At 46.8% G+C, this 25,648-nt stretch overlaps 1 protein-coding gene across 5 annotated transcripts in view; it reads left to right on the top strand.

Annotated features, from left to right (window-relative positions):
• ttbk2a (tau tubulin kinase 2a) overlaps positions 1–25,648 on the top strand; it is a 262,791-nt gene that overhangs the window by 21,091 nt on the left and 216,052 nt on the right. For 4 of the 5 annotated variants that reach the window (XM_086003795.1, XM_086003794.1, XM_086003797.1 and 1 more), the window contains exon 2: positions 6,300–6,454. In XM_086003795.1, the coding sequence (XP_085859921.1) occupies positions 6,311–6,454 (144 nt within the window). In that variant the 5' untranslated portion in view covers positions 6,300–6,310. Of the gene's footprint in view, positions 1–6,299; positions 6,455–12,753; positions 12,881–25,648 lie in introns of those variants that run through there. The other variant, XM_086003798.1, reaches the window with a different exon arrangement.

Here is a 25,648-nt window from a genome sequence, read left to right as displayed (position 1 = left end):
CTCGGAATAAGAGATCGGCCATTTAGAACTGAGATGAGGAGAAATTTCTTCACTCAGAGTGGTGAATCTTTGGAATTCTCTACCCCAGAGGGCTGGAGGCTCAGTCGTTGAGTATATTCAAGACTTATCGATAGATTTTTGAATACTAAGGGAATCAAGGGATATGGCGATAGTTGAGGTAGAAGATCAGCCATGATCTTATTGAATGGCGGAGAAGGCTCGGGCCAAATGGCCAACTGCTGCTCCTATTTCTTATGTTATTCTTAACTGTGAGCTAATGTTGCATGATGGGTTTTTTACCATTATAAATACCAATCACAGCCCCACCTACAGGTGTAACTGGTACTGTAGGTAAATGTTGACATTTTTATGATGCATTTTCCTATTGAGATAGTGTAACATTGGACTTTTCAATGTATTTTGGAGTGAAATGTTGTGACTGATTTTAATGAGAGCGCACAAAAAAAGGCTACAATAGATGTATAATCAGAACACTGTCATTCATTTTGGTTTTTCTCTATCATTTTAAAAATAACTTTGAATTTAACTGTAGCTTTTAAAATTTGCTCCCTAGATTTTCTTCAAATAATTTTGAAAAACTTTTGAACAGAAACTGCTAGAAGCTAAAGAAATCATACTCCTTGGTATCATTGACTACACAATCCAAATTCAGCTTGCAGTGCTATAGCTCTTGGCAAAAATATCACCTCCAAGCCTGGGCTTTTGGGAGAGGCTTCAAGTATAAATTTTAATGAAGGCATTAAAAGACAATTCAATGGATGTATTACTGTGGATAAAAAATGCGGCCTGAAAAAAATCCGTGACTAGTTCACATAATTGCTTTCCATTATAATGTGGAGATAGGAGTTGACATCAGAAGTGTGACAAAAACAAAGTCTAGTGGTGCGGACAGGAACATCTGTAGATGTGCAATTTTAATATGGATAGATTAAATGCAGTAATCGGTAAATATCAAGTGCACTAGAATTTAAGAGAAACCGTTAATGCTTAAATATGAACCATTCAATAATTGCTATAACATGTAATGAGTATTAAAAAAAAAAAAATAGCCTGTACAAATAGGTTCAACCAAAATTTAATCTATTTTTGAAGGGAGTAAAACTTGGAGGTTGTTTCCACCTCTTGGCTCGCTTGCTTGATCAGACTGCATGATCATTGAAACTTTCATTTGTTAAGAAACATCCAGTTTGATCCAATTTACGGAACTGATTGGCAGATCCATTATATATTTACATTTTACTTGATCTATGTATCCATTATAAAGGATGTAATAGCAGAACACTTGGAAAAAAGTGACCGGATCGGACAAAGTCAACATGGCTTTACAAAAGGTAAATCATGCTTGACTAATCTACTGGAATTTTTTTGAGGATGTAACTGGTAAAATAGATAAGGGAGAACCAGTGGATGTGGTGTATTTGGATTTTCAAAAGGCTTTCGATAAGGTCCCGCATAAGAGATTAGCGTGTAAAATTAAGGCACATGGGATTGGGGGCAAGGTATTGACTTGGATAGAGAACTGGTTGGCAGACAGAAAGCAGAGAGTTGGAATAAACTGGTCTTTTTCCGAGTGGCAGGCAGTGACTAGTGGGGTACCGCAGGGATCGGTCCTTGGAACCCAGCTATTCACAATATATATTAATGATCTGGACGAGGGAACTAGATGTAATATCTCCAAGTTTGCAGACGAGACAAAGCTGGGTGGGCGTGTGTGCTGTGAGGAGGATGCCGAGAAACTCCAGTATGATTTGGACAGGTTGGGTGATTGGGCAGAAGCATGGCAGATGCAATATAACGTGGATAAATGCGAGGTTATCCACTTTGGTGTCAAAAACAGGAAGGCAGATTATTACCTAAAATGGCAGTAGATTGGGAGAAGGGGAAGTGCAACGAAACATGGGCGTCCTTGTGCACCAGTCGCTGAAAGTAAGCATGCAGGCGCAGCAGGCGGTTAAGAAAGCAAATGGTATGTTGGCCTTAGTAGCAAGAGGGTTCGAGTACAGGAACGAGGATGTGCGGGTTAGGTTGATTGGCTATGATAAATTGACCCTTAGTGTTAGGGGGATTAAATACGTGGGGGTAGGGTGGGATATGTGTTGATGTAGGGGTTACAGGGATCGGGTGGGATATGTGTCGGTGCAGGCTCGATGGGCCGAAATGGCCTCTATCTGCACTGTGGGGTTTCTGTGATTCTGTGAAGGATGTGTTGCTGCAGTTGTACAGGGCCTTGGTGAGACCACACCTTGAGTATTGTGTGCAGTTTTGGTCGCCATATTTGAGGAAGGATGTTCTTGCCATGGAAGGAGTGCAGCGAAGATTCGCAAGACTGATACTTGGGATGGCAGGAATGACGTGTGAGGGGAGATTGGGTCGATTGGGCTTGTACTCACTGGAGTTTAGAAAAATGAGAGGGGATCTCATCGAAACTTATAAAATTCTAACAGGACTAGACAGACTAGATAGACTAGATGCTGGAAGGATGTTCCCGATGGTCGGGGACTCCAGAACCAGGGGTCACAGTCTAAGGATAAGGGGTAAGCCATTTAGGACACAGATGAGGAGGAATTTCTTCACCCAGAGAGTGGTGAACCTGTGGAATTCTCTACCACAGAAGGCAGTAGAGGCCAATTCATTAAATATATTCAAGAAGGAGTTGGATATATTTCTTAAGGCTAAAGGGATCAAGAGGTATGGGGAGGAAGCAGGGAGCGGGTACTGAATTTGGATGATCAGCCATGATCTCATTGAATGGTGGAGCAGGCTCGAGGGGCCGAATGGCCTACTCCTGCTCCTATCTTCTATGTTTCTATGTAAAACAGATAGCCATTGTCGGGGATGCAACAGCTAGTGAGTTTATTGGTCAGTGAATGCATAGTTAGTATTCAACATACTGGTCGAGTCAAATTTTTGTTTAATAATCGCTCCTGTGCAGTGCATTGGGACGTTAAAGGCGCCATATAAATGCAAGTTGTTGTTGATCAATGAAAAAGGGACAGGCTTTTTGGGCCAAGTTGACATTTTCTCATGCCAGAGGGGGAAGTACTTTCGATGTTTTTAAAAAAAAAAAAAAAAAAAGTTTTTTTCTTGTAGCGGAGAACATTTTCTTCAGTGACAACATTAACTGTGATAGAGGCCCCAGAGTAGCAATACAGATCTCTGATGCTTGCCCTACACAAAATATCTGCTCCACTGCTGCTTTGGACCAGCAGACCAATGGCTAAAGCACAGGCACAAAGGAGGACAGGTGCCAATAAGCTGGTGGGTGTTTCTGATTTTAGATTCTGACAATTCAGTAGACTATTCTTGCATTTTTAAATGTTTCTTTCTCATCTCTGTGGCTAACTCTAGATGTAGTCAGCAGCATACAGCACGGGCTCGACGGGCCAAATGACCATTCTGTGATAAGGAAGTGCGAATGATTTTACCTTCATGTGTCTATCAGGCATTGGGTATATTCTTCACTATGGAGGGGGGGGGGGGGTGGAAGAAATCTGGAATCCATGTTCATCCTATAACTCTACAGTCGCTTTGAAATTGTGATTTTAAACTTTGTGCAAAAATAGCAAACTGCTATGTCAGTCAGTTATTGGTTTCCCCATACTGGATGTGATTTTGCTGTGGCAGACATGCATCTAATATTCACACACGGTTTAATATTATTCACAATGCACAGTTGATGGATGAAACTGCTTTTGCATTTTTTTAACCAGGATAAGTTGATTTTTTTTAAAAAGGGGAGTATTCAAGAGTGAGCTTTAGCAAGCGCTTTGTTCGATGTTCCCTTTCCGTTCTTTCTGCCCAAATTGCTGCTCATTGCTCTTGGTGTATTGTTGACAGGTGCACATTATCTTTTTATTTGCCTTTGTTACAAATCTTTCTCCCTTTAATGTAGAAGCTAACTAATGTAAGAGGGACCCAAATGTTAGTTTGTGCAGTTTCTGGATGTGTGCATCCCGCCCCCTCCCCTGGATTACGCTTCCATTTGTCATAGCCAGTTAAAGACCATCTGGGTCTTTGCTTGGGTATAGAATCAAAAATGCCAAGACAAATGTGTTTATTCCTTTTGCTCCCCAGAAACGTGAAGGAATCTTTTTCGGTTTCTTTCGATCCTTTCTTAGGCTGATCACATGAGATTTTGCAACTCTTATATAGGGTGCTTACCTCCGAGCTCTGTTGTGTATTGCTTAAAGACATGACCAGCCATTCCAATTTTACTGGTAGGGAGAATTAAGTTTTAAAGATGAGAATTTTTCTGTGTTTTGTATTTTTCAATTGTCCAAGTTTGCATTCCTCCGAGCATCTTCAGTGACTTCCCCAGTCAAATTATTCATTTTATTTGGCACACCAAGAAATCTTGGATGAGGTTTAAATTTTGCACTTCTCCAAAGGTGTAACACTTCTCAGTTGTGTTACTTTTTTTTTTGCCTATGCCACATCTGTTGCATCGTGGACTGGTTATTCCATTGTTTAAGGCACTACACTGTCTCGTCTTCTGACCTGTGTCTAATGGACATGAAGGAACTGTTGTCACTTCTTCCACTTTTTTCTGATGGAAAACTTTGATATTTTCCTCCTCTTCCTTCCCCTCCTCAAACTGATCAGGAGGGAAAACTTTTGAATTGAATGCCCAAATAGACTACAGGATCCTGGATGAGATATAATTGCCCATTTATATCTGATTGTGCCGTGAATGGGATACTTTCTTTCAGTTATATAGAGGTACCTGACTTACTTTCAAGTCTGAAAATAGCAAAGTTACCTGTTCCTTGATTACACTGACATTTCTTGTGTGCAGTTATACACCAGTGGACTTGTAAGACCTCTTGCGATTCTTCAATTTATAATTGACCCTTTTGCGAGTCAGCTCAAGGTACTATTGTAGCACATTGAGAGACTTCAGAGCCATTCAAGCTCATCATGTTTTGGATTTGATCCTTGGTAGTCATTCTGGGCTATGATTCTGCAAGGGTTAAGACCGTTAAACCTATTCACTTTATTATTTGAGTCCGCTCATTGACTTCCTTTTCCTTGTAACTTCTTCTTGTGTTCCAGTTATCTGCTGCCATCTGGATTTAGAAGCTCTGGAAAATAACCTAGTTGAAACAGATAGTGTATTTTCTTCAGATCAATTCTTCAGATAAGGCTTCGCTGCAGTATTTTGAGTATTGATCTTCAGAAACTTCTCCTCTCGGTGGTAATTGGACACTGTTCATTGGAGCCTAGGGCAATGATGGTGGGATTCAAAAGGCGGCTGTTCTGAACTTCTGAATCCCTCCCCATCACATTTTTATACAGACTGTTTAGTTTGGAACAGTGTTTTGGGCCCCTAGTTAGATCTTGTTAACTTCCCCCAGTACCAAGCTCTTAATATATTGTGCTTTGTGATCTGTTTTTTATCCTTTCTTTCTATCTATTGTGTACCTAAGTTAAGTCATGTCAGTATTGATAAATCCCACTGAATTTACCAGAACAATAACTCATGTAATCAATGCCATTGTGCTGTTATTCTGTTATGCATGTGACACATTTTCAGTATAAAATTGCAAAGTAAATATCAAACAATAGGAGTACGGTGATCTTGTAGGAAGATGTGTAAGAGACTCTGTCAGCAAATTGTTTTGGGATTGAATCATTGCGTGGGTGACTTTCCAGTGTGCCTGCCTCTTGCATGTGATGAATTGCATTAGGCTGCTGGTGATGTTGACTGACCTACGCTGGTGTGAGGGTTGGCTACATATTACAGGGCACCTTCATGAATTGTCACCAGCTGTTTTTGTAAAATAAAAAAAAGACAAGTACTTTTGTTTTAAGCATTTCTCTTTAACTGGCACATAAAATTAGTATTTCAGACAAATGTTGCATGTTAAAGGATGTGGAAGAATATGCCATGTATTCTTGGAGGGAGGTGAGAATGCTAGAAAATCTCTTTGGGAAAGGTTCATTCCTGCTATTTTTAGCTTTTAGATAAAAGGAAAGGTTAAAATGCCCACTTTGTGGTGCCATTACTTTGTTTAAAAACTAGCTTGCATACCTTAAATTCTCATTAATCTTGTGTACAACGGGCATCATTGTTTTAAATTTTGTTTTGAAATGTTTGTATTGTGCAAATTGTTTCCTAGTGGCCAAGCACATACCATTGTTGGTCTGTACCTATCAAACAGTGCAGTCCTATTACATGTTGCAATTTATGATTTGGATGTTTTCTGCTGTAATACCATAGATAAGAATTAAATTATTGTTAGTTTCAAATGCTAATGCATTTTGGTTTATTTCTCTAGCCTCGGGTTAAATGGAACCTGCCTTTGGAACCCTGACGATCCAGGCTGACTTATGCATAGCAGCTATTCCAAAAGGGACCACAGACATGAGCGGGGGAGGTGAGCAGCCTGACATATTGTCAGTCAGTTTCCTAGTAAAGGAACGATGGAAAGTGGTGAGTACAACTGATTTTTGGTATTTTGTGCATTTTAGAAAATGTGGAAACTGAGGGACTACTGCAACTTTGGCTTAGGGATTTATAATTACAGTGTAACCTTTGAGTGTCCCCAGTATATTTTGCCTGTGGTCTCTAATTTCTCATGAATGAAGTCCTTAATTTGATCTATGTTTCTGCTCCTTTTATTGAAAACCTTTCTGTACATCTTTTTGGTTAGAAAACACCACCATGCACAAATAAATGTCAGTTTAGTGAGTTTAAAGCATTTGCTCAAATTTGTAAGTTCAAATTAGTTTGCACTTTTAAGTTAGGATATCCTCTGAACTTCCTCAATGGCTTAACTACATTTATAACTTGTGCTTATAAGAACATAAGAAATAGGAGCAGGAGTAGGCCAATCGGCCCCTCGAGCTTAGGTAGAATTTTGTGAAGAGAAGATTTGAAAAATAAATTTGTATTTATATACTGCCTTATCACAGTGAAACATCTCAAAGCACTTCAGAGTTTGTTTTGTCTATGTTTTAGCTTATGTCTAGCTACATGGGTTGTAAAAGATTTTTATAGCAATGCATTAAAATGTGACTACAGGAAACTTTATTGTATCCGGCACGGACGGGACTGACGTGCCGGTTCATCAACAATTCTGGATAACCGAAAGCTATAGCAAAAGATACGGAGCTCAGAGCTCCGTATAAAGCAACAAACCCTGTTGCTTACTTCAAAACAATCGGCACAAGTTGCAAGCGTCTCTGTAGCTTAGCAACAGCTTCAGCTACACCCTTGCACAGCAACAAATGGAGTAAAAAAAAAAAAAAGTAATAAAAGTAAAAAAAAGTTACCTGAACCGACTCCTGAATTTTGCCGGTGGATAGAGCATTCCGGTTATTTAGGGGCCGGTTAATCGAAAGTTTCCTGTATTGTGTAAAGGGACATGGAGAATGGCTGACTGGCTTAATGCTTTTGGGCACAGATTTCTCATTGTTTTGTAACAGTAAGTGAATCATAGTTGACTGCAGGATTGTATTAAACACAGGCTCACTAGCAAAATGATTGTGATACTTGAGTTCTTCAGCCAATGATAGATGCCTTTTACTTTTAGCTTTGTAGCCTAGTGTGTCTGCACATACATTTTAGTAGGCAGGTGTGCATAGTGAATGTGTTTTTGCTCTGGATGTTCCTAATGCTTTGAAGACTTTTCCACATTCCATGCTTCCAGACTTCCTTCAGTGCCATGATGTAGGGACTGTGTGACACTGGGAACAATGCCGGTCCATCCAGTTTTTGCTTTCTTGAGACTCCAGCCAGTCTCTCATCACTCACACTATTTGGCTTGTTACTTGGTGCTCTTGCCTGATGACTCAACTTAATTTGAGAACAGCCATCCACCACTTGGAGCAAACCCAAGTGCAGATGTCTGCCAGGATTGGGATTTGAACTCTAGTGGCATAATGGACAAAGGATGTGTGCAGAGTTAGCAGGATGCTTAGTATTACTTTTCTACTCTCCACTGAATAGGTAACTTAACATTGGTGGTTTAATTGTGGATTTCTTAATGTGAATTAAGGTTCTATTCAGCACAGTTGTTGAATTGAACTTTCAGTTGCTATAATTGGAAATGGACTTGTTAGAAAATATTTTGTGTATACAAGGTGTGTATACATTTTTGTGTGTGGAGGTGTTGCTTTTTGTATGTACAGTATGAGGAAGTCTTGCACGTTGTACAGATATGTGACTTCCTATCATATGAAGCCCCTCTCGCTGGTTTTGGCATGATTATTCAGTCCCCAGCCCCGTAAGCGTATTGCTGCCCTAGTTCACCATTGAGCATATTTTTCTTTTTTGTGTTTGTGGAATTGGTGGTAACTACTCGTCCATTGTTAAATCGATTATCAGCTAGAGGTTGAAAGCTAAATTAAATGGAAACTTAAGCCAATTTGTAATTGTCAGCCTGGCTTTAGGTAGAATGCTCACCTGAGTCCAAATTCTGGGGTTTAAGCCCCGCTATGGACTGGAGCACCTACTGTGGGAGTACTGCATTGTTGGAGATGCTGTCCTTTTGGATAGCACATTAAACTGAGGCCCTGTTTTCATGTATGTGTAGGAACTGGGGTTCCTAGCCGAAGAATTGAGATCGACTCAGAAAATCAAAAACAATAAAATTTAATGAACAAACGAAGCTGTACAGGAAACTGTAGGATACAATGCAAATAGGTCTGGTCTGCTTGAAAGCCTCTCTGGAAACTGTTAGCAGGTTCCGAGCTCGACTGCTAGCAGGTTCCGAGCTCTGACGTCATGACGTTCTTCCCGCCGTTGAGAGATCACGTGACAGACGGCATGACGTCATCGCGCGGAGTACAGGAAAGAAGCCCTAGTACAGTTAACAGATGCATTAAAGGTGCAGCCCCCAGCTGTACTACATTGCTGTAAAAGGAATTATATAAAATTGTCCGTAATCCTCTGGTGGTTCCGCCACATATGGATAGATTTTAAAAAAAATCCTGTCGCATTCTTTGAAGAACTCCAGGGGAATTGTCCTGACCAACATTCTCACCTGCACCCCCCCCCACCACCAAATAATACCACGAAAACAGATTAACTGGTCATTCATTCATTTTGCTGTTTGTGGAAGCTTGCATAAATTGGCTGCCACAGTTGCCTACCTCCAAAAGAAATCATTTGGTCATTAAAGTGCATTGGGGCGTCTGAGAATGTGATGAGGTGCTATATAAATCCAAGTTCTTTATTTCTAAGGATTGTTAATACTGATGTCGGATAACTGCCAGCTAATTATCAGTTTTAATTAGTTAATTCATTACAACAACTTGCACAACATCCCAGATGAGAAATGGACTGAGCACTGAACTTTGCAGGGGGTTTAAAAGTGACCAAAAGCTTAGTTGAAGAAATGTGGTTTGAAAAGTTTTTTAAAAGCGGAGGTGGGAGGGAAATAGAACAATAATATTTGTGGGTGTTCCATATAGCTGAAGCCTGTGCCATGATGGTGGAGCAAAGGAAATGGATGTACAAGAGATCAGAGTGAGCGTTCTGGAGGACAAGATATGCCATGTGGAGAAGTTTGCAGAGGGAGGTTGGAGTGAGGCCATGGGTGGGCTTTGTAGATGAGGATTTTCAAGTTCATCTGTTGGGGGGAATGGGGAGCCAATGTAGCTCAGCAAAGGGTGGGGTTGCTGCCTAGTAGGGCTGAATGTGATTCCGGATACAAGCGGCATTTTAGAATTTATGGAGGGTGAAGGTTGATGATGAGGTCTTGAGAGAAATTGAGTCTAGTGATGGTAAATGAGTGGATAAGGGTTTTGGTGGTCCTCAGTGAGTTAGGAGCAGAATGACTCAGTGATGTGGTAGTGATCTTTGTAGTTGATGGGATTTGAAGCTCTGCTTGAGCATGTGTGCCATTTGGACTCCATTTTCTTCCTTGGCTGCGCACTTGGGTTGAACCATGACGACAATGTGGGGTCGAAAACACCATTTTCAGACTTGGAGGAAATTCTGGCTCATCCATGACTTGATGTCAGACAATCATTCTTACAGCATGGAAGTAGTTGGGGGATATGGTGGTGAGGGAGAGCTGTGTGGTGACGGTACTCTTTTTATGGTGCCCTATAGTCCTTCATTTCAGTTACTATTCACTTAACATAAATGCATTTGGGATTCTTCTGCTCAGAAATATTGCAGGTTATTTCTTTTCCTCCCTCCCCAGGGCACCACAAAATATGTTTTAGTAGATATAGCCATTGGGAGTTGCAGGGGTGGGGGAAGCAAGTCTACATCCGACTGATTGGATTGACACCAGTTCTGTGGATCAGGTGCGCCTCTGGAATACATGAATAACCTACAGCTCTGACCTAGGTTTATTTCAACAAATTAAAAAAATAATGACCTATCTCAGTTATCTAGCAATAAGCCCTTAAAATCGTACGTACCCCGAAGATTAGTCCCAAGATAGTAATTTTACAACTTTCAGTATTTCTTGAAAGACTCACTTGTACATTTGCTAATTTGTTACTTCAGTAATTTTTCCAAGAAGTTAGTTGTCAAGATAAAGGTAACAGATAAATTTCTGTGATATTAACACATTACCTAGCAGTTTCAAGAGCAAGGAGTAACATTTGGGGGTTTATTAGTATTCTTTATTGGCAAATCTGCCACTACAGAGAGCAATATGCACTTTAATGTATGTAAAGCCTTTTTGAAGTGATGGGATCGATGCTAAATTCCTGGCAGAGAAAATCAATATTTAATTGATTTCCTTTCCATCCCTTCTCTCTCCTCTTTTCCCTCCCCTCCCCACCCCCCGCAGAAAAATGTTTGCACTGAATGTAAACCAATCTTTCTATTAAAACTGGCAGACGTCCTAAGAAAGCTGGAAATCTGAAACTTGTCATTTGTAAGTCAACGGTTTCATTAGCGTTCTCGCGTTGTAAGATGTGAGCTGTGCTGCAGGAGCATTGTTTGCAATTAATCATCTGCACTTAACTGGCAGTCTTGTGTCGCCAGGCATTAATTAGTTTAAGCACAGCTCTTTCAGGACATCTTGATGCTGTGGTGTACGTTACCCTTTGGGAGCACAGCAGGATGCTGTCCTTGTATCCTGTTGGGAAAACTGATATAGTATTGACCTCTTGTTGTTTGCCCCTTGCCCCTGATTCACGCTTCTGCTCTTAGGGATTCCTTGCTTCTACCTCTGATCCATCTCTCAATTACCTCCTAGTTCTTTTAGTACAAGGGTACCTGAAAATAATTCAAGGGAGGAACTTAGTGGATTTAATACAAGTTTAAAAAAAAAATGGTATTGGAGAAAATAATGGTACTTAAAATAGACAAATCTCTAGGACCTGATGGTTTCCACGACAGGTAATTAAAAGAATTGGATGAGAAAATTGCAGATGCATTAGCCTAATTTTTGAAAGCTCTTTAGGTTCTGGAATTGTGCCTTTGGATTGGAAAATTACAAGTGTCACTTCATTATTTGAGAGCGAGAAACCAGGTAATTACAGAAAATGCTGGGAATACTCAGCAGGTCAGGCAGCATCTGTGGAGAGAGAAACGGGGTTATGTTTTTTACTTTTACTTGCAATTTCGTATACTGTGTTTGCTGTTCACGATGCAGTCTCCTCTACATCGGGGAGACCAAACGCAGATTAGGTGACCGCTTTGTGTAAAACCTCTGTTCAGTCCGCAAGCGTGACCCTAAGCTTCCGATCGCTTGTCATTTTAATTCTCTGTCCCCCACACACTCTCTGACCTCTCGGTCCTTGGCCTCCTACACTGTTCTAGCATCTACAGAATTTTACTTTTGTAGTAAGATAACAAACCTGTCAGTTTAACATCAATTGTGGGAAAGTTACTGGAATCTATTATCAGAGACTGAGTGACTGAGCACTTGGACAGGTATTAGTTGATCAGAGAGTCCGCATGGATTTATGGTGGATAGGTCATGTCCAACTAATCTAGTTGAAATTTTTTGAGGAGGTCACTAGTATGGTGGAAAGAATGTCTATGATGTCTATATGGATTTCCAGAAGGCATCTGATAAGGTTCTGCACAAAAGATTAGAAAAAATGAGAGCACACTGAATTGGAGGTTACCTTGTGGCATGGGTTGGTAATTTGTTGGGAGGTAGAAGATAGAGAGTAGGGATAAAGAGTTTGATCTCTGATTGGCGGGATGTGACAAGTGGCATTCCTCAGCGATCTGTATGGCGGCATGAGCTTTTCATCATATATATGACTTGGATAAAGGAATAGAGTTGTATATCCAAGGTTGCAGATGACACTAAGTTGGGAGGCACAGTAAGTTGTGTAGATGGGAGTAGGAAGTTACAAAGGGACATAGACAGATTAAGTGAGTGGGCAAAAGGCTGGCAGATGGAGTTCAATGTGAGGAAGTGTGATGAAACAGAGATATAGTAAATGTCTTGGGAGGCTGTTTGTTACTCGCTAGTTGGAGTTACTGAGTCAGGCTCACATGTAGATCTGTTTATCATATCTCATAGTTGGCCATGGCATATGTCCTTTAAGTCTTTCCCTCTTTCTAAGGTGATGTTGTAAAGGACTTTGTGAGGGATGGTGCAGCAGCTTAGCAAAGTGGTATGTATTATGCTTCAAAATGGTAGGGCTCCAAGCTCTCATGGGTTGAGTTATAAGAACATAAGAATTAGGAGCAGAAGTAAGCCATAAGGCCCCTCGAGCCTGCTCCGCCGTTCAGTGAGATCATGGCTGATCTTTGACCTCAACTACACTTTCCTGCCTGATCTCCATATCCCTTGATTCCCCTAGAGTCCAAAAATCTATCTCTTGGCCTTGAATATACTCAACAATTCTGCATCCATGGCTCTTATAGGCCTCATCAGAGAAGCTTGGAAGGAGAGCTGAATTGTTTAGCTCAACTGGACTCCATACCAATGTAAGGAAAATGTGATTTTTGAAAATAAATTATTTTTGAAGCTGCTATGGCTGCCTATTGTAGGACTATGATGAGCATTGTTTATTTTACAAATATATAGTGTTTTTTTTAAGATTAATCCAGTACAAATTTGAGAGAATTTTATTGGCATTCATTTAATGCCTCCACATGTTGAGAATGTAATATGGGTGATATGTGTTCCTAGTATCCAGTCCATTTGAGTTATTGTAGTATAGTCTGTTGAGGTGCCCGTTTGAAAGGCATGCTTTAAAAAGTCAGTAGTTTGAATCCTAGCCCTGATTTGTGTATGGCGAGCCTACTTTTCAGTTTCAATTTTGAGTCCTGTGGCAGGTAATTAATCTATCGCAATATATTTTGGTTTCAGATTAGAGAAACTTTTATTTCCCAGTGCAATTGCTGGGTGGGGGACTAATGCTGCTATGTGGCTTTACAATTGAAAGAATCACTGCAGCACTTGGATTATTGCACTATTAGAAGACGAAACACCCAGGAGACTTATTAAGCTTTGTGAAAATAGCAATGTCAGCATGCTTTAAGGCTGGCGTCTTATTATTAAGTTAAGTCTACACATTTTATTGAAAATGCAGGCTGCTCCTGCACAGGGCTTTGCAATCATAAATTTAGCAGCTCATGCTTAATCTGTTGTGTCCTAAAGGAAAAGAAGCACTGAAATATTGTGTTAGGCTTCATTGCATACACTTGCATAGAAAAACACAAGACGTGCAAAAGCAACAAAACAATTACTTTAAGCAGCAAGACATTTTCTCACTAGAAATTTCTTCTGATGATGCCATTATACCTTGGCCATGTTATTCGAATGTACTCTTTCCTCCAAATTATGGAGTACAGGAAACTTTCTGGTATCCGGCACTGACGGGACCGAGTTGGTGCCGTCCCATCAAAACTGCCGTATAAACCAGCGCTAATGTTAAAACATACGGAGCTTTTCAGCTCCATGTGAAGCAACAAACCCTCAACAGCTTCAAAACAGTCGGCCGCAGCTTAAAAGCGTCTCTGTAGCTAAGCAACAACTTCAGCTAAACCTTGCAGAGGCTGACTGGGGGGGGGAAAAAAAAGCAACGAGAAGTTAAAAAAAACTTACAGGAAACGGCTCCTGAATTTTGCCGGTAGATAGAGCTTTCCGGACATTTAACCTCTGGTTAAACGAAAGTTTCCTGTACCACCAAACATGCTTGCATATAGCCTAGAAAGGGATGATGTACTTGAGGGTTCAAAGATATAATCTATTTCGTTAGAATTAAGGAACAAAAGAGGAACAATTATGCTGTTGGTTGTATATAGAAACATAGAAGATAGGAGTAGGCCATTCGGCCCCCTCTAGCCTGCTCCGCCATTCAATGCGATCATGGCTGATCATCCAAATTCAGTACCCTGTCCCTGCTTTCTCCCTTTTAGCCTTAAGAAATACATCCAACTCTTTCTTGAATATATTTAATGAATTGGCCTCTACTGCTGTGGTAAACCACTGTTATAACCTGTCTGTGTCTGTATGTGTATTCCACTAGGTACAGGTCTGGACATGCCTCGGCTGACTCCTCCCACTATTCCAGGTATATAAGTGACTACCTCCCAGTCCCTTAGTATTCTGGACGGGTCGACCACTCGAGACAAGACCTTCATTCTTTAGTTAATAAAAGCCTGATTGTTACTCGATCAACCTCAGTCTTTTGAGTAATTGATGGCGCATCAATTTTATTAACTAAATTTTTTATAATGGAGAAGATCCTCACACCAGCATGCCTGGACCTGGACAGTCGGGAAGCGGATGCTTCCACCAAGTTTGCTCACTGGCTCACGTGCTTCGAGACATTCCTGACTGCCTCCACTGCAGTCGAAACGGATGCGGACAAACTGTCTGTCCTGTTCTCCAAGGTGAACCACTGAGTGTACTCAGTCATCCAGGACGCGACCTCGTACACAGCCGCCCTCCAGCTCCTCAAGACCCAGTACACGTGCCCTGTGAACGAAGTATATGTGGTAAACCACTGTTTGTATTCCACTGTGTACATGCCTGGACATGCCTTGGCTGACTCCTCCCACAAGTCCTAGTATAAAGGTGACTGCTCCCCAGCCCTTTGTATTTCTGGACCGGTCGACCACTCGAGGCAGACCTTCATTCTTTTGTTAATACAGGTAGACTATCCTTTATCCGAAAACCTCGGGACCAGCCGAGTTTCGGATAAAGGAGAATTTCGGATTTCGGAAGGTGGGTCGGCGGGGGGGTCGTGCGCACGACTTACGCTGACGCTCAGCGTAAGTCAGTCGGGGTCGGCGGGGGTCGGGGCCGGCGGTTGGTTTCCTTTTAATCTAGCATTCTGACACACTGTGAGTATATGACTTGCCCGTGGTCCTGGAGATCTGGTTTAAATGTAAAATCTTTGTGGAAGGTGGATCCTATTAGTCTTGAGCTTTGGAGTGCACGTCATGCCTGATGTGAGAAATTGACTGTCCGAGAGGCCGTGGTGCATTCAGAACTGTACGCTGATCTTGCAAATTCTTGTCCTCATCACAAACAGTGTTAGAGATGAAAAGTGATTGGAGTAACCCAGGTGACTCTGAGTAAATACATTTCTGCAAAGGATCTGAGATTAGTGGGGTTGCATAATCCGCAAAATTCAAAATCAGAACACCAAGTCCTGCTGGCGGTTGTCGGGGCTGGCGGGGTTGTCGGGGTCCGCGGAGGGGTCGGCGGTTGTCGGCGGTTGTCGGGGTCGGCGGTTGTCGGGGCTGGCGGGGTCCGCGGGGGGGTCAGCGGTTGTCGGGGCCGGCGGGGTCCGCGGGGGGGTCGGCGGTTGTCGGGGCTGGCGGGGTTGGCGGTTGTCGGGGTCGGCGGGGGGTCGTGCGCACGACTTACCCTTTATCCGAACTTCCGAAACCAGAACCCTCTAAAAACCGAAGGTTTTTTCGTTCAGCGTAAGTCGTACGCACGACTTACGCTGAACGAAAAAACCTTCGGTTTTTAGAGGGTTTCGGTTTTCGGAAGTCCGGATAAAGGGTAGTCTACCTGTAAAAGCCTTTAGTTACTCTCTTAACTCAGTCTTTTATGAGTAATTGATAGCGCATCAATTTTATTAACAAAATTTTTATAATGGAGAAGATCCTCACACCAGCATGCCTGGACTTAGATCATCGGGAGGCGGACTCATCCACCAAGTTTACTCACTGGCTTAAGTGTTTCGAAAAATTCCTGACCGCCTCTGCAGCAATCAAATCGGACGAGGACAAACTGGATGTCCTGACCTCCAAAGTGAACCACCGAGTGTACTCGGTCATCCAAGACGCAACCTCGTACGCGGACGCTATCAAGCTCCTCAAGGACGAGGACACGCGCCCAGTGAACGAAGTGTACGCCAGGCACCTTCTGGGGAGTCGTAAACAACAACCTGGGGAATCGACCGTGGAATACCTTCAGGCACTGTCTGTGCTTGGCGGGGCCTGTGGTTGCAAGGATGTAAAGGCCGCCGTGTACACAGAGGAACTTATCCGGGACGCTTTTGTAGCGGGCCACAGATCCAATTACACCCGACAGCGACTGTTGGAGCAGAGTGACCTCGACCTCAACAAGGCCTCTGAACTCGCACTATCATTGGATGCAGCCTACCGGGGCATGGATGCCTACTCCTCTGCACCGTGGACGCCGCGGGGAATGACAGCCTGGGACACGGTAGGACTGCCTCATAGCGCCGTGCCACCCCAGCCACACCCCAGCAACGGCCCAACTACCGCAGCAGTGTCCCAAGGCCAGAAATGCTACTTCTGTGGCCAGGCAAAACACCCCAGAGCGCACTGCCCGGCGAAAAACGCGATCTGCTCGGGCTGCGGGAAGAAGGGACACTACGCTAGCATCTGCAGGGCCAAAGCCACCCCGAACCCCAGCAGCGCCGCGTGTGGGCCGCCATCTTGGGCCTCCCCGGCCATGTGCGAACCACCGGTACAGCAGCCATTTTGGACGCCTCCAGCCACATGGGGATCATGGACGCCGCCATCTTGGACGACAGCCGGAACGCAGCAGGCCCCCAACACTGCCTCATCTGATACCCGCAGCGACACACCGACCCCTACGCTGGCATCCGTTACACTGGACCAAGCGAGACCGCACCAGCTGGCCAGTTCCACAATGGACATTAAGGTAAATGGTCACGATACAATCTGCCTTTTTGACTCTGGGAGCACGGAGAGCTTCATCCACCCCGACACGGTGCGGCGTTGCTCTCTCCCAGTCCTGCCTGCGCACCAGCGGATTTCTATGGCCTCCGAGTCCCAGTCGGCGGACATCAGCGGCTCCTGCGTGGTGACACTCGTAGTAGACGGGACTGTGTACGATCATTTTAAACTTCTGGTCCTGCCCGATCTCTGCGCTGCCGTCCTGCTGGGGTTAGATTTTCAGTGCCACCTTAAAAGTGTTACGATGGCGTACGGTGGACCCCTACCCCCACTCACAGTCCGCAGCCAGCAGCTTCCAAATTGCCCGCCGCGCACCAGGTGCAACCTCTCCACACTCAGTCACCCCCCCCCCCCCCCCCCACTGTTTGCTAACCTCACCCCCGACTGTAAGCCCATCGCCACAAAGAGCAGGCGATAGTGCCGGGGACAGGGTTTTCATTAAAACCGAAGTGGAGCGGCTCCTGAAGGAAGGGATTATTGAGGGTAGCACCAGCCCCTGGCGAGCCCAGGTTGTGGTCGTTAAGACCGGCGAGAAGCAGCGCCTGGTCATCGACTACAGCCAGACAATAAATCGCTACACCCTGCTGGACGCCTACCCACTCCCCCGCATAGCTGACATGGTCAACCAGATCGCGCAGTACCGCGTCTTCTCGACCATTGACCTGAAATCAGTGTACCACCAGCTCCCTATCCGCCCTGAGGACCGCCAGTATACCGCCTTTGAGGCAAACGGCCGCCTCTATCACTTCCTTAGGGTTCCCTTTGGCGTCACCAACGGGGTCTCCGTCTTCCAAAGGGAGATGGACCGGATGGTAGATCAAAATGCGTTGCAGGCCACTTTCCCATATCTGGACAATGTGACCATCTGCGGCCGTGACTTGCAGGACCATGACGCAAACCTCGAAAAATTCCTCCGCACCGCCCAACTCCTGAACCTGACATATAACAAAGAAGTGCATATTCCGCACAAACTGCCTCGCCATCCTTGGCTGTGTTGTGGAACACGGAGTCATCGGCCCCGACCCCGACCGGATGCGTCCCCTTATGGAACTCCCACTGCCTCAAGGCCCTGAAGAGGTGCCTAGGGTTTTTCTCCTATTACGCCCAGTGGGTCCCCTACTATGCGGACAAGGCCCGTCCGCTGATCAAGTCCACCTCTTTTCCCTTGACGGCAGAGGCCAGCTTAGCCTTCCACCGTATCAAGGAGGACATTGCCAAAGCCACCATGCACGCAGTGGACGAATCCATCCCCTTCCAGGTGGAAAGCGACGCGTCCGACTTTGCCCTGGCCGCTACCCTCAATCAGGCGGGGAGACCCGTGGCCTTTTCACGAACCCTCCAAGGCCCGGAGACCAGACACTCCGCTGTTGAGAAGGAGGCCCAGGCGATTGTGGAGGCTGTGCGTCATTGGAGGCACTACCTGGCCGGAAAACGATTTACCCTGCTCACTGACCAGCATTCAGTTGCTTTCATGTTTAACAACAAGCAGAGGGGCAAAATCAAAAATGACAAGATCTTGAGGTGGAGAATCGAACTTTCCACCTACAATTACGAGATCTTGTACCGGCCCGGGAAGCTAAATGAACCCCCGGATGCGCTATCGCGTGGCACCTGCGCCAGCGCGCAGATCGATAGACTGCGGGCCCTCCACAATGACCTCTGCCACCCGGGGGTCACCAGGTTCTTCCACTTCATCAAGGCCCGCAACCTGCCTTACTCTATTGAGGAGGTCAGGACCATGACCAGGAACTGCCAAGTCTGCGCTGAGTGCAAACCGCACTTTTATAGACCAGACAGGGCCCACCTGATAAAAGCCACTCGCCCCTTCGAGCGCCTGAGCGTTGATTTTAAAGGGCCTCTCCCCTCCTCTGACCGCAATGTGTACTTCCTCAATATTATTGACGAGTACTCCCGTTTCCCGTTCGCCATCCCCTGCCCGGACATGACCAGTGCCGCGGTCATTAAATGTCTGAACGACCTTCACCCTGTTCGGTTTCCCCAGCTATATCCATAGCGACCGGGGCTCATCGTTTATGAGCGACGAACTCCGTCAGTACCTGCTAACTAGGGGTATTGCCACAAGCAGGACCACCAGTTACAACCCCCGGGGGAACGGACAGGTGGAAAGAGAAAATGCGACAGTTTGGAAGGCCGCCCTGCTAGCCTTAAAGTCTAGGGGCCTTCCGACCTCCCGCTGGCAGGATGTGCTCCCCGATGCGCTCCACTCTATTCGGTCACTGCTCTGCACCGCCACTAACGCCACCCCTCATGAGAAAATGTTTGTCTTCCCAAGGAAGTCCACATCGAGGACATCGCTACCCGCCATGGCTGACGTCCCCAGGGTCGGTCCTACTGAGAAGACACGCGAGGACCCATAAAACGGACCCCCTGGTCGAGAGGGTCGACCTCCTCCACGCCAACCCCCAGTATGCTTACATTGCATACCCGGAAGGGCGGGAGGACAGAGTCTCCATAAGAGACCTTGCACCCTCGGGGGCCGCAGTAGCTCACTACCACCGCCGCCCCCCCCCCCCCCCCCCCCCACGATCCGATATCCAGCCCCAGCAGGCCTGGGCCCCGCGACCCGCTCGACATCTACGAGGACGACACGCCTGTGCCACAGCCTACGCAGGACTCGACGCCGGAAGCTCCACTACCCCTGCCGTCGCCACGCCGATCACAGCGGCAGACAAGACCTCCGGAGAGACTCCAATACGCTAACTTTTAATACACTTCACCCCGCCGGACTCAATTTTAAACAAGGGGTGAATGTGGTAAACCACTGTTTGTATTCCACTGTGTACATGCCTGGACATGCCTTGGCTGACTCCTCCCACAAGTCCTAGTATAAAGGTGACTGCTCCCCAGCCCTTTGTATTTCTGGACCGGTTGACCACTCGAGGCAGACTTTCATTCTTTTGTTAATAAAAGCCTTTAGTTACTCTCTTAACTCTCAGTCTTTTATGAGTAATTGATAGCGCATCAGTATACGCTAGGCACCTTCTGGGGAGTCGACTGAGGAATACCTCCAAGCACTGTCCGTGCTTGGCCGGGCCTGTGGGTGTAAGGCGGTAACGCCCACTAAGTACACGGAGGAACTGATCCGGGATGCCTTCGTAGCGGGCCACAGGTCCGACTGCACCCGACAGCGACTGCTGGAGCAGAGTGACCTCACCCTCGACAAAGCCTCCGACATCGCACTAACGCTGGACGCAGCCTTCCGGGGCATGGATGCCTACTCCTCTGCACCGTGGACGCCGCGGGGAGCGACGACCTGGGACACGGTAGGACAGCCCCATAGCACCGTGCCACCCCAGCCACAGCCCAACAACGGCCCAACTACCGCAGCAGTGTCCCAAAGCCAGACAGCAGTATCCCAAGGCCAGAAATGCTACTTCTGTGGCCAGGCCAAACACCCCAGAGCGTGCTGCCCGGCGAAGAATGCGACCTGCTCGGGCTGCGGGAGAAAGGGACAGTACACCAGCGTCTGCAAGGCCAAAGCCACCCCGAACGCCAGCAGCGCCGCGTGTGGGCCTTGCGAGCCGCCATCTTGGGCCCCCAACAGCGCCGCGTGCGGGCCGCCATCTTGGGCCACCCCAGCCATGTGTGAACCACCGCAGCAGCAGCCATCTTGGACGACTCCAGCCACACGGGAATCATGGACGCCATCTTGGACACCAGCCGGGACGCAGCAGATCGCCAACCCCCCCCCCCCCCAATCTGATACTCGCAGCGACACACCGACCCCTACGCTGGCCTCTGTGACGCTGGACCAAACGAGACCGCACCAGCTAGCTCGGTCCAAAATGGACGTTAAGGTAAACGGCCATGCAATAAACTGCCTTTTTGACTCCGGGAGCACAGAGAGCTTCATCCACCCCGACACGGTGCGGCGTTGCTCTCTCCCAGTCCTGCCTGCGCACCAGCGGATTTCTATGGCCTCCGAGTCCCAGTCAGCAGACATTGGCGGCTACTGCGTGGTGACACTAGTAGTAGACGGGACTGTGTTCAATAATTTTAAACTCCTGGTCCTGCCCGACCTCTGCGCTGCCGCTCTACTGGGGTTGGATTTCCAGTGCCACCTCAAAAGCGTTACGATGGCGTACGGTGGCCCCCTCCCCCCACTCTCAGTCCGCAGCCAGCAGCCTCCAAATTGCCCACCGCGCACCAGATGCAACCTCTCCACACTCAGAGTCCCACCCCCCCCCCCCCCACTGTTTGCTAAGCACACCCCCGATTGTAAGCCCATCGCCACAAAGAGCAGGCGATACAGTGCCGGGGACAGGGTTTTCATCAAAACCGAAGTGGAACGGCTCCTGAAGGAGGGGATTATTGAGGGCAGCTCCAGCCCCTGGCGAGCCCAGGTTGTAGTCGTTAAGACCGGCGAGAAACAACGCCTGGTCATCGACTACAGCCAAACAATAAACCGCTACACCCTGCTGGACGCCTACCCACTCCCCCGCATCGCTGACATGGTCAACCAGATCGCGCAGTACCGCGTCTTTTCGACCATTGACCTGAAATCAGCGTACCACCAGCTCCCCATCAGCCCTGAAGACCGCCAGTATACTGCTTTTGAGGCAAACGGCCGCCTCTATCACTTCCTTAGGGTTCCCTTCGGCGTTACTAACGGGGTCTCCGTCTTCCAAAGGGAGATGGACCGGATGGTCGATCAAAACGAGCTGCAGGCCACTTTCCCTTACCTAGACAATGTGACCATCTGCGGCCATGACTTGCAGGACCATGACGCAAACCTCGAGAAATTCCTCCGCACCGCCCAACTCCTGAACCTGACATATAACAAAGAAGTGCATATTCCGCACAAACCGCCTCGCCATCCTTGGCTGTGTTGTGGAACACGGAGTCATCGGCCCCGACCCCGACCGGATGCGTCCCCTTATGGAACTCCCACTGCCTCAAGGCCCTGAAGAGGTGCCTAGGGTTTTTCTCCTATTACGCCCAGTGGGTCCCCTACTATGCGGACAAGGCCCGTCCGCTGATCAAGTCCACCTCTTTTCCCTTGACGGCAGAGGCCCGCTTAGCCTTCCACCGTATCAAGGAGGACATTGCCAAAGCCACCATGCACGCAGTGGACGAATCCATCCCCTTCCAGGTGGAAAGCGACGCGTCCGACTTTGCCCTGGCCGCTACCCTCAATCAGGCGGGGAGACCCGTGGCCGCCTTTTCACGAACCCTTCAAGGCCCGGAGACCAGACACTCCGCTGTTGAGAAGGAGGCCCAGGCGATTGTGGAGGCTGTGCGTCATTGGAGGCACTACCTGGCCGGAAAACGATTTACCCTGCTCACTGACCAGCGTTCTGTTGCTTTTATGTTCAACAACAAGCAGAGGGGCAAAATCAAAAATGACAAGATCTTGAGGTGGAGAATCGAACTTTCCACCTACAATTACGAGATCTTGTACCGGCCTGGGAAGCTCAATGAACCCCCAGATGCCCTATCGCGTGGCACCTGCGCAGATCGATAGGCTGAGGGCCCTCCACAATGACCTCTGCCACCCGGGGGTCACCAGGTTCTTCCACTTCATCAAGGCCCGCAACCTGCCTTACTCCATCGAGGAGGTCAGGACCATGACCAAGAACTGCCGGGTCTGCGCTGAGTGCAAACCGCACTTTTATAGACCAGACAGAGCCCACCTGATAAAAGCCACTCGCCCTTTCGAACGCCTGAGCGTCGATTTCAAAGGGCCTCTTCCCCTCCTCCGACCGCAATGTGTACTTCCTCAACATCATTGACGGGTACTCCCGGTTCCCGTTCGCTATCCCCTGCCCGGACATGACCAGTGCCACGGTCATTAAATCTCTGAACAGCCTCTTCACCCTGTTCGGTTTCCCCAGCTATATCCATAGCGACCGGGGCTCATCGTTTATGAGCGACGAACTCCGCCAGTACCTGCTCGCTAGGGGTATAGCCACAAGCAGGACCACCAGTTACAACCCCCGGGGGAACAGACAGGTGGAAAGAGAGAATGCAACAGTTTGGAAGGCCGCCCTACTAGCCTTAAAGTCTAGGGGCCTTCCGACCTCCCGCTGGCAGGAGGTGCTCCCCGACGCGCTCCACTCGATTTGGTCACTGCACTGCCACCAATGCCACCCCTCACGAGAAAATGTTTGTCTTCCCAAGGAAGTCCACATCGGGGCCATGGCTGACGTCCCCAGGGCCGGTACTACTGAAGACACGTGAGGGCCAATAAAACAGACCCCCTGGTCGAGAGGGTCGACCTCCTCCACGCCAACCCCTAGTATGCTTACATTGCGTACCCGGACGGGCGGGAGGACACAGTCTCCATACGAGACCTCGCACCCTCGGGGACCGCTGTAACCCACTACCCATTACCACCCCCCCCCCCCACGACCCGATATCCAACCCCAGCAGCCGGCTCGCCTTGGACCGTCACCCACGAGGACTACACTCCAGGGCCCCAGCCTACACGGGACGCGACGCCGGAAGCTCCACCACCCCTGCCGTCGCCACGTCGGTCACAGCGGCAGACAAGACCTCCGGAGAGACTCCAATACACGAACTTTTAAATACACTTCACCCCGCTGGACTCATTTTTAAACAAGGGGTGAATGTGGTAAACCACTGTTATAACCTGTGTCTGTCTGTATGTGTATTCCACTAGGTACAGGTCTGGACATGCCTTGGCTGACTCCTCCCACTATTCCAGGTATATAAGTGACTACCTCCCAGTCCCTTAGTATTCTGGATGGGTCGACCACTCGAGACAAGACCTTCATTCTTTAGTTAATAAAAGCCTGATTGTTACTCGCTCAACCTCAGTCTTTTGAGTAATTGATGGCGCATCAACTGCCTTCTGTGGTAGAGAATTCCACAGGTTCACCACTCTGGGTGAAGAAATTCCTCCTCTGTCCTAAATAGCTTACCCCTTATCCTTTAGAATGTGACCCCTGGTTCTGGACCCCCCAACCATCGGGGACATCCTTCCTGCATCTAGTCTGTCTAGTCCTGTTAGAATTTTATAAGTTTTGATGAGATCCCCTCTCATTCTTCTAAACTCCAGCGAGTACAAGCCCAATCGACCCAATCTCTCCTCATACGTCATTCCTGCCATCCCAGGTATCAGCCTGGTGAATCTTCGCTGCACTCCTTCCATGGCAAGGACATCCTCCGATAAGGTGACCAAATCTGCACACAATACTCAAGATGTGGTCTCACCAAGGCCTTGTACAACTGCAGCAAGACACCCTTGTTCCTTTACTCAAACCCTCTCGCTACGATGGCCAACATACCATTTGCCGCCTTAACCACCTGCATGCTTACCTTCAGCGACTGGTGCACAAGGACGCCCAGGTCTCGTTGCACTTCCCCTTCTCCCAATCTATTGCCATTCAGATAATAATCTGCCGCCTTGTTTTTGACACCAAAGTGGATAACCTCGCATCTATCCACGTTCTATTGCATCTGCCATGCTTCTGCCCAATCACCCAACCTGTCCAAATCATACTGGAGTTTCTCTGCGTCCTCCTCACAGCACACACGCCCACCCAGCTTTGTGTCGTCTGCAAACTTGGAGATATTACATCTATTTCCCTCGTCCACCTATAGGCCACCAAATAGTGGGAAGGAGATAGAGGAGCAAATTTGCAGGCAAACTGCAGAAAGATGCAAGAACTATATAATGGTGCTAATGGGGGACTTCAATTATCCTAATATAGACTGGGAAAATAAGGGCAAAGAGGGAGAGGAATTCCTTTAAATAGGTACAAGAGAACTTTCTTAGTCACTGTTTGCAGCCCAACGAGGAAGGAAGCAGTGCTGGATCTAGTTCTAGGGAATCAAGTGGAGCATGTTTCACTGAAGGAGCATTTGGGAAACATTGATCACTATCAGTAGATTTAGAGTAGTTATGGAAAAGGACAAGTGAAAATATTCAACTGGAGGAGGGCTAATTTCAGTGAGTTGAAAAGGGATCTGGCCCAGGTGGAATGAAATCAAAGATTGGCAGGAACAATGGGAGGCCTTCAAAGAGGAGATAATTTGGGTACAGATTAGACACATTTCCACGAGGGGGAAAGGAAGGGCATCCAAGGCTAGAGCTCCCTGGATGACTAAAGATATAGAGATTAAAATTAAACAAAGAAAGAGGCTTATGATAAATGTCGGGTTCATAATTCAGTGGAGAACCAAGCTGAATACAAAAAGTACAGAGGGGAACTGAAAAAGGAAATAAAAGGGTCAAAGAGAGAGTATGAGAATAGATTAGCAGGTAACCTAAAAGGAACCCAAAAGTCTTTTTATAAACATATAAATAGTGGAAGGGTGAGGCCGATTAGAGACCAAAAAGATGATCTTGCGGAGCAGAGGGCATAGCTGAGGTACTAAATGAGTACTTTGCATCTGTCTTCACTAAAGAAGAGGATGCTGACAATGTCACAGTAAAGGAGGAGGGAGAAAAAAAATTGGATAGGATAAAAATAGATAGAGGAGCTACTTAAAAGGTTGGCAGCGCTCAAAGTAGAAATATCACCCATTCCGGATGGGATGCATCCTAGGTTGCTAAAGGAAGCAAGGGTGGAAATT

This window comes from Somniosus microcephalus, chromosome 12, assembly GCF_052327205.1.
Source record: "Somniosus microcephalus isolate GS21.2 chromosome 12, FLI_Smic_1.0, whole genome shotgun sequence".
NCBI classification, from domain to species: Eukaryota; Metazoa; Chordata; class Chondrichthyes; order Squaliformes; family Somniosidae; genus Somniosus; species Somniosus microcephalus.
This window is presented reverse-complemented; position numbering and strand designations above follow the sequence as displayed.